Source organism: Coregonus lavaretus (assembly GCF_964263955.1).
Source record: "Coregonus lavaretus genome assembly, contig: HAP1_SCAFFOLD_452, whole genome shotgun sequence".
NCBI classification, from domain to species: Eukaryota; Metazoa; Chordata; class Actinopteri; order Salmoniformes; family Salmonidae; genus Coregonus; species Coregonus lavaretus.
In genome coordinates, this window is record NW_028159278.1 from 377,809 (window position 1) to 386,754 (window position 8,946).

General features: G+C 43.5%; 1 protein-coding gene across 1 annotated transcript; it reads right to left on the reverse strand.

Moving 5' to 3' along the window:
* LOC311123080 (protein NLRC3-like) lies at positions 1 to 8,392 on the reverse strand (the record flags this gene model as incomplete). The annotated part of the gene is made up of 8 exons (XM_084197358.1): positions 1 to 551; positions 688 to 734; positions 1,194 to 1,390; positions 2,160 to 2,277; positions 5,555 to 5,728; positions 5,812 to 7,741; positions 7,947 to 8,113; positions 8,367 to 8,392. 8 exons carry the CDS (start codon positions 8,390 to 8,392, stop codon positions 1 to 3), a joined length of 3,210 nt encoding a protein of 1,069 aa, XP_084053484.1.
* Positions 8,393 to 8,946: the final 554 nt, after the last annotated feature.

Consider the following 8,946-nt stretch of genomic DNA (forward strand, 5'->3'; position numbering starts at 1 on the left):
TCACCTTTGAATGTGTTGGTCATCTATCTGACACAGGGTCACTGAGGAGAAATAAACCCCAATCCCAGGATAGAGGGGTTCAGTGAATGTGGTGTGTTCTGTGTAATGGTGTGTCAGTGTACCAGAGGAGGACACACTATAGAAGGACAAAGTACCAGCTGGCCAGTCCAGATACACTCCAACGCTGTTAGAAACAGGACCAGGGATGGATCTGCCGACTCCACGATGGATAAATGTATATCCACCGTCCATGCAGAATAAACCCCAGGACATCCTATTGCCTCCAATCCAACTGTCATCCTCCTCTCCCTTCCTCTTCATTCCTTTGTACGCCACACCAATGTAAGGCCCGTCATCATCCCTCTCCACCTCCCAGTAATAACGAGATCCAGATAAGCCTTCTCTGCAGAGAACTTGGGGATAAAGGTCAAATCTGTCTGGATGGTCTTCATAATGCTGCTTCTCCTCCACCCATGTCACCTTCCTGTTCCCCTCAGACAGTATCAGGTGTGGGTTTGCTGTATTTGGGTCCAGGGTGAGATGACAGGCATCTGTAGACAAAAGGAGAGTTTAATCAAACCACATCTTCATATAAAAAGTTGTTTTGTAGGTAGAGAACAAGTATTGATTAGTTACTATGTTACTGTAGTTCTGAATATGCAGTTAATTAGGATTGAAGAGACTTACATTTCCTCAGCCCTGGTTTCAGCCTGAACTCTCCACCATGATCCACACTGTAGGAGAAACAGGTTATTGACTGACAAAGACCTAATAAAGCAGTCAACATTTAAACCATATTGTTGTGTTCTGGTGCACTATCCAAGTTCATTACTAGAGAAATACAGGTATTCTATCCTACATACTGCATACAGAACAGAGTACAATTCATTACTAGAGACATACAGGTATTCTATCCTACATACTGCATACAGAACAGAGTACAATTCATTACTAGAGACATACAGGTATTCTACCCTACGAACTGCATACATAACGGAGTACAATTCCAACAGGATATCAGAGATGCAGAAGAAGAGTATTCGTGTGGTGATGATGTATGCTGTGTTGGAGTGCTAAGCCTGCTGGGTAAACGTCCCCTGTATTCTACCATCATGTCCTCATGTTATTGAACCTACTACACTACATAGGACACAACCACTGCTCACACTATTAGGACATCTATTCTGACTTACTTCAGCTTCATCAGTTTATCTGTGGGATCCACCAGAGCAGCTGAAAGCAGTCTCCCTGCAGAGTCTCCTGGGTGATTGTAGCTCAGGTCCAGCTCTTTCAGGTGGGAGGGGTTTGACCTCAGAGCTGAAGACAGAACAGCACAGCCCTCCTCTGTGACCAGACAGCCAGACAGCCTACAGAGAGACACAACAGCTGTCTAGGTTGGTGGACTGGTGTCAATCATCTTGCAGGACACCCATATATTTGTCCATGACACAAACATTGTGATGAAACATCAGATGTTCAGAGTATTTGTTTTACTAAGCTCAGTACCGACCTGACTGAAACAGCTGTACATACCCCAGTGTGTGTAGTTTACAGTCTGGATCCTCCAGTCCAGCAGAGGGCAGTGTAACTCAGCTCAGTACCGACCTGACTGAAACAGCTGTACATACCCCAGTGTGTGTAGTTTACAGTCTGGATCCTCCAGTCCAGCAGAGGGCAGTGTAACTCAGCTCAGTACCGACCTGACTGAAACAGCTGTACTTACCCCAGTGTGTGTAGTTTACAGTCTGGATCCTCCAGTCCAGCAGAGGGCAGTGTAACTCAGCTCAGTACCGACCTGACTGAAACAGCTGTACTTACCCCAGTGTGTGTAGTTTACAGTCTGGATCCTCCAGTCCAGCAGAGGGCAGTGTAACTCAGCTCAGTACCGACCTGACTGAAACAGCTGTACTTACCCCAGTGTGTGTAGTTTACAGTCTGGATCCTCCAGTCCAGCAGAGGGCAGTGTAACTCAGCTCAGTACCGACCTGACTGAAACAGCTGTCCATACCCCAGTGTGTGTAGTTTACAGTCTGGATCCTCCAGTCCTGCAGAGGGCAGTGTAACTCAGCTCAGTACCGACCTGACTGAAACAGCTGTACTTACCCCAGTGTGTGTAGTTTACAGTCTGGATCCTCCAGTCCAGCAGACAGCAGTGTAACTCCTGAGTCCTGCAGGTCATTGTCTCTCAGCTCCAGTTGTTTCAGTTGTGAGTTGGGTGAACTCAGGACTGAGGCCAGATCTGAACAGCAACCCTCTGTCAGACCACACTGACCTAGACTAGAGGGCAGAAGAGCACATGATTAACAAATGTCTAAAATATCCACATAATAACTTTCTACAGTATGAGTTAACTCACACTAGTGTCTGTATGTTGCAGAGTGGACTGGTTAGTCCAACACAGAGCAGCTCCACTCCTCTGTCTCCCAGGTCATTGTAGCTGAGGTCCAGTTCTCTCAGGGGGGAGTTTGGTGTCTGCAGAGCTGAAGCCAGAGTCTCACAGGATTCATATGTGAGTTTACAGCCAGCTAGTCTGGAGAGAGGAGATATAGTGATATACTGTTAAATATGCAAAGCTTTAAGAATAATGAGATGCATTAAGACAATAACAGAAGGACACATGATTAACCAATGTTAAAAACATACTAACTCACTCAAGATATTTACCTTAGTTTTATATATGTTATGTATGTTTCTGGATATGTCCCAAAATGTTAAAATAATGTTAAAAACATACACATACTAACTATACTGAACAGAAATATAAACACAACATGTAAAGTGTTGGTTCCACGAGCTGTTGCTAGAGAATTTAATGTTAATTTCTCTACCATAAACCGCCTCCAACATCGTTTTAGAGAATTTGGCAGTACATCCAACCGGCCTCACAACTGCAGACCACATGTAACCACGCCAGTCCAGGACCTCCACATCCGGCTTCTTCACCTGCAGGATGGTCTGAGACAAGCCACCAGGACAGCTGATTTAAATGTGGGTTTTCACAAACAACTAATTTCTGCACAAACTGTCAGAAACCGTCTCAGGGAAGCTCATCTGCGTGCTCGTCATCCTCACCAGGGTCTTGACCTGACTGCAGTTCGGCGTCGTAACCAACTTCTGTGGGCAAATGCTCACCTTCGATGGTCACTGGCACACTGGAGACATGTGCTCTTCACGGATGAATCCCGGTTTCAACTGTACCAGGAAGATGGCAGAAAGCGTGTATGGCGTCGTGATGGCATTGTGTGGGCGAGCGGTTTGCTGATGTCAACGTTGTGAACAGAGTGCCCCATGGTGGCGGTGGGGTTATGGTAGGGCAGGCATAAGCTACGGACAATGAACACGATCGCATTTTATCGATGGGAATTTGAATGCACAGAGATACCGTGACGAGATCCTGAGGCCCATTGTCGTGCCATTCAACCGCCGCCATCACCTCATGTTTCAGCATGATAATGCACAGCCCCATATCACAAGGATCTGTACACAATTCCTGGAAGCTGAAAATGTCCCAGTTCTTCCATGGACTGCATACTCACCAGACATGCATGTTTGGGATGCTCTGGATCGACGTTTACGACAGCATCTTCCAGTTCCCGGCAGTTTCCAGCAACGTCGCACAGCCATTGAAGAGGAGTGGGACAACATTCCACAGGCCACAATCAACAGCCTGATCAACTCTATGAGAAGGAGATGTGTCGCGCTGCATGAGGCAAATGGTGGTCACACCAGATACGGACTGGTTTTCTGATACACACCCATACTTTTTTTTTTAAGGTATCTGTGACCAACAGATGCATATCTGAATTCCCATTTATGTGAAATCCATAGATTAGGGTTCTAATGAATTTATTTCAATTGACTGATTTCCTCATATGAACTGTAACTCAGTAAAACCTTTCAAATTGTTGCATGTTGCATTTATATTTTTGTTCAGTATACAGTACATACATAATATATAAACACTCACAGTGGATACTGAAGATATTTAACTCACACTAGTGTCTGTATGTTGCAGAGTGGACTGGTTAGTCCAACACAGAGCAGCTTCACTCCTCTGTCTCCCAGGTCATTGTAGCTGAGGTCCAGTTCTCTCAGGGGGGAGTTTGGTGTCTGCAGAGCTGAAGCCAGAGTCTCATAGGATTCATATGCGAGATCACAGCCAGCCAGTCTGGAGAGAGGAGATATGTTGATACACTGTTAAATATGCAAAGCTTTAATAACAATGAGATGCATTAATACAATAACAGAAGGACACATGATTAACCAATGTTAAAAACATACTAACTCACTCAAGATATTTACCTTAGTTTTATATATGTTATGTATGTTTCTGGATATGTCCCAAAATGTTAAAATAATGTTAAAAACATACACATACTAACTATACTGAACAGAAATATAAACCCAACATGTAAAGTGTAGGTCCCACGTTTCATGAGCTGAAATAAAAGATCCCAGATATGTTCCATACGCACAAAAGCTTATTTCTCTCAAATGTTGTGCATAAATTTGTTTAGATCCCTGTTAGTGAGCATTTCTCCTTTGTTAAGATAATCCATTTTGTTAAGATAATCCATTCACCTGACAGGTGTGGTATATCAAGAAGCTGATTAAACTGCATGATCATTACACAGGTGCACCTTGTGCTGGGGACAATAAAAGGCCACTCTGAAATGTACAGTTTTGTCACACAACACAATGCCACAGATGTGTCAAGTTTTGAGGGAGTGTGCAATTGGCATGATGACTGCAGGAATGTCCACCAGAGCTGTTGCTAGAGAATTTTATGTTAATTTCTCTTCCATAAACCGCCTCCAACATCGTTTTAGAGAATTTGGCAGTACATCCAACCGGCCTCACAACCGCAGATATAGTGATATACTGATAAATATGCAAAGCTTTAAGAATAATGAGATGCATTAAGACAATAACAGAAGGACACATGATTAACCAATGTTAAAAACATACTAACTCACTCAAGACATTTAACCTTAGTTTGATATATTTATCACATTTTATGTATGTTTCTGCATATTTACCAAGACGTTCAAATAATGTTTAAAACATACACATAATAACTCATACTGAATAAAGTTAACTCACACAAGTGTCTGTATGTTGCAGAGTGGACTGGTTAGTCCAACACAGAGCAGCTCCACTCCTCTGTCTCCCAGGTCATTGTAGCTGAGGTCCAGTTCTCTCAGGGGGGAGTTTGGTGTCTGCAGAGCTGAAGCCAGAGTCTCACAGGATTCATATGTGAGTTTACAGCCAGACAGTCTGGAGAGAGGAGATATGTTGATACACTGTTAAATATGCAAAGCTTTAAGAATAATGAGATGCATTAAGATAATAACAGAAGGACACATGATTAACCAATGTTAAAAACATACTAACTCACTCAAGATATTTAACCTTAGTTTGATATATTTATCACATTTTATGTATGTTTCTGCATATTTACCAAGATGTTCAAATAATGTTAAAAACATACACATACTAACTACATACATAATATATAAACACTCACAGTGGATACTGAAGATATTTAACTCACACTAGTGTCTGTATGATGCCGAGTGCACTGGTTAGTCCAACACAGAGCAGCTCCACTCCTCTGTCTCCCAGGTAATTGTAGCTGAGGTCCAGTTCTCTCAGGGGGGAGTTTGGTGTCTGCAGAGCTGAAGCCAGAGTCTCACAGGATTCATATGTGAGTTTACAGCAATCCAGTCTGGAGAGAGGAGATAATCTGTTAGATATACAAATCCTTCAGAATAATGATAATGTATACATCAACTCAATAGCAGAACTTACAGTGCTCTCTTGCAGGTTTTCACTACCGGCAGCAACCTCTGATAACCTTCCACTGATGTGGTGTATGTCTTCAGGTCAAACTCCTCCAGCACCTCCTCTGACATCAGTAACAGGTAGGCCAGGGCTGAACATTGGTGAGGTTCTAACTCTGTTTCTGAAAGAGTTCCTGATCGCAGGGAGGTTTGCATTTCTTCAACTAGAGAGTTGGCACCAAGTTCATTCAGACAGTGGAACAAGTTGATGATCCTTTCTGGTGAGGATTCCCTTTTGATCTTGTCTGAAAGGTACCTGACTGTTCTCTCGACTGTTTCCTCATTGCTCTGTGTTGTACTTCCTGTCTGTGTCAGAAGGCCTCGTAACAGATTCTGATTGGACTCCAGTGAGAGACCCAGAAGGAAGCGGAGGAACAGGTCCAGGTGTCCATTCTCACTCTTCAAGGCCTGGTCCACTGCTCTCCTGTTTAAGTCATACAACGGGTCTGACTTCATGTCTCTGTCCTGTTGTGTGATGACATTTTGGAGTAGGGTTGGAGTGGCTGCTTCATCAGAGTCATCTTCAGAGGAATCATCATCACTATCACTAGTGTCATCATCATCATCATCATCGTAGTCATCATAACCACTAGTGACTGCTTCGTGGGGGAAAACATTTTCCTTCTTGTCCAGACATGATTCTAAAGCATGCACTGCTGCTAGAAACTCCTGCATGCTCAGATGCACAAAGCTGTAGACCTTCTCTTGGTTCAGCCCAGATTCTTCTTTAAAGATCTCTGTACACAATGCTGAGTACTCTGATGCCTCTGTGACATCAAGGCCACACTCTCTCAGGTCCTCCTCATAGAAGATCAGGTTGCCCTTCTGCAGCTGTTGGAAAGCCAGCTCTGCCAGTTTCAGGATCATCTCTTTGTCTGACTGAGACAGTTCCTTTGGGTTTGTCTCTGTGGCTTTGTTGTACTTCTTGTTCTTCACAATGATTTGGATGTGCGTGAAGTGTATGAACATCTGGGTCAGAGTTTTGGGGACTTCATCCTTCTCTGCCTCTTTCAGCATCATCTCAAGGACAGTGGCTGATATCCAACAGAAGACTGGCATGTGGCACATGATGTGGAGGCTCCTTGATGTTTTTATGTGGGTGATGATTTCATTGGCCAGATTCTGATCTGTGATTTTCTTCCTGAAGTACTCCTCCTTCTGTGGATCATTGAACCCTCGTACCTCTGTCACCTGGTCAACACACTCAGGAGGGATCTGATTGGCTGCTGCAGGCCGTGAGGTTATCCAGAGGAGAGCAGAGGGAAGCAGATTCCCCTTGATGAGGTTTGTCAGCAGCACGTCCACTGAGGTTGGCTTCGTGACATCACAGCACCTCTCATTGTTTTTGAAGTCTAGAGGAAGTCGACACTCATCCAGACCATCAAAAATGAAAACAGTTTTGGTTTCACCATCTTCAATGCTGTCAATCTCTTTCAGCTCTGAGAAGTAGTGGGAAAGAAGTTGCATCAGACTGTATTGGTCCTTTTTCAGGTTCAGATCACGGAAAGGAAGAGGAAACATGAAATGAACGTCCTGATTTGCTTTTCCCTCTGCCCAGTCAAGGATGACCTTCTGCACAGAGACTGTTTTTCCAATGCCAGCGATTCCTTTTGTCAGCACAGTTCTGATAGTTTTGTCTTGTCCAGGTAAAGGCTTGAAGATGTCGTTGCATTTGATTGGTGTCTCTTGTGTGGTTTGTTTCTTGGATGCCATCTCTATCAGTCTCACCTCATGTTCATTATTGACCCCTCCACTTCCACCCTCTGTGATGTAGAGCTCTGTGTAGATGTCCTTTAACAGACTTTGGTTTCCATGGTGTCCAATTCCTTCAGATATGTGTTGATACTTGTGTTTCAGTTTAGCCTTAATGTCTTGTTGGACTGTCAGAAGAGGTTGACCTGTAGGAAAACAATGAGAGTTGGGACTCATAAGTTCATGTGTGTGTGTGTGTGTGTGTGTGTGTGTGTGTGTGTGTGTGTGTGTGTGTGTGTGTGTGTGTGTGTGTGTGTGTGTGTGTGTGTGTGTGTGTGTGTGTGTGTGTGTGTGTGTGTTAGAGGGGCCTTTGTCCCGTTCTTTGTAATATTGTATGAAACACAGTCTTACTTCTTCTGTCCAGAAGGTTGTGTGTGATCTTTAATGCATCCTCACTGTCCAAACTCTCCACTTCCTTATTGTCATCTGGTAATGGTTCCTGGCTGAAAGCAGATGGCTGATCACTCTTCATTGATAGCAGGCTGGGGGCAGGTGACTCTGCTCTGGGCTTCTGGACACTGAACAAAACAGGGAGGCAGATCACCTCATCAATATCTCATCAGTACCTCATCTACATCATTTCAACAACTGTATAGCTGAACTCATAGAAGTCCTAATGTTTCTTTATAAAGCTACAGTCTGCAATTGGTAAATCGGTTTGGGGACTTTTAAATTAATGATGTAGAACTACATTTGATGTAATTTGGGAAAACTTTTCCCTTTAGTTTTATATCTTTAAGAGAACTGTATATTTTACATGTAATCTCTTACCTCTTAGAACTGGTGTCTTGAGTCATTTTAGAGGCAGTGGTCCCCTCCTCTCTCTCCCCAGAGAGACTCATTTTAGAGGCAGTGGTCCCCTCCTCTCTCTCCCCAGAGAGACTCATTTTAGAGGCAGTGGTCCCCTCCTCTCTCTCCCCAGAGAGACTCATTTTAGAGGCAGTGGTCCCCTCCTCTCTCTCCCCAGAGAGACTCATTTTAGAGGCAGTGGTCCCCTCCTCTCTCTCCCCAGAGAGACTCATTTTAGATGTAAGTCACAGCTCACTCAGCTACAATAAGAAATAACAGAACAGTCAATATTTCTGAACATTGTTGAAGAACCATTAACAATGACAACACTTTTACTGTCTGTGGTCAAAGTTCAAACAGAGACTTCATGTTGCATTTAAACATGCACAGTTAATTTGATTTGATTTGACTTGGATCCCCATTAGCTGACGCCATAACAACAGCTAGTCTACCTCGGGTAAACACAACTAAAAATACGTTACAGCTTAGATTGACAGACATTATAAACATTTACCAAGTAGACATTACATACAGTTAAAATAGCTGACAGGTATTTATTCTA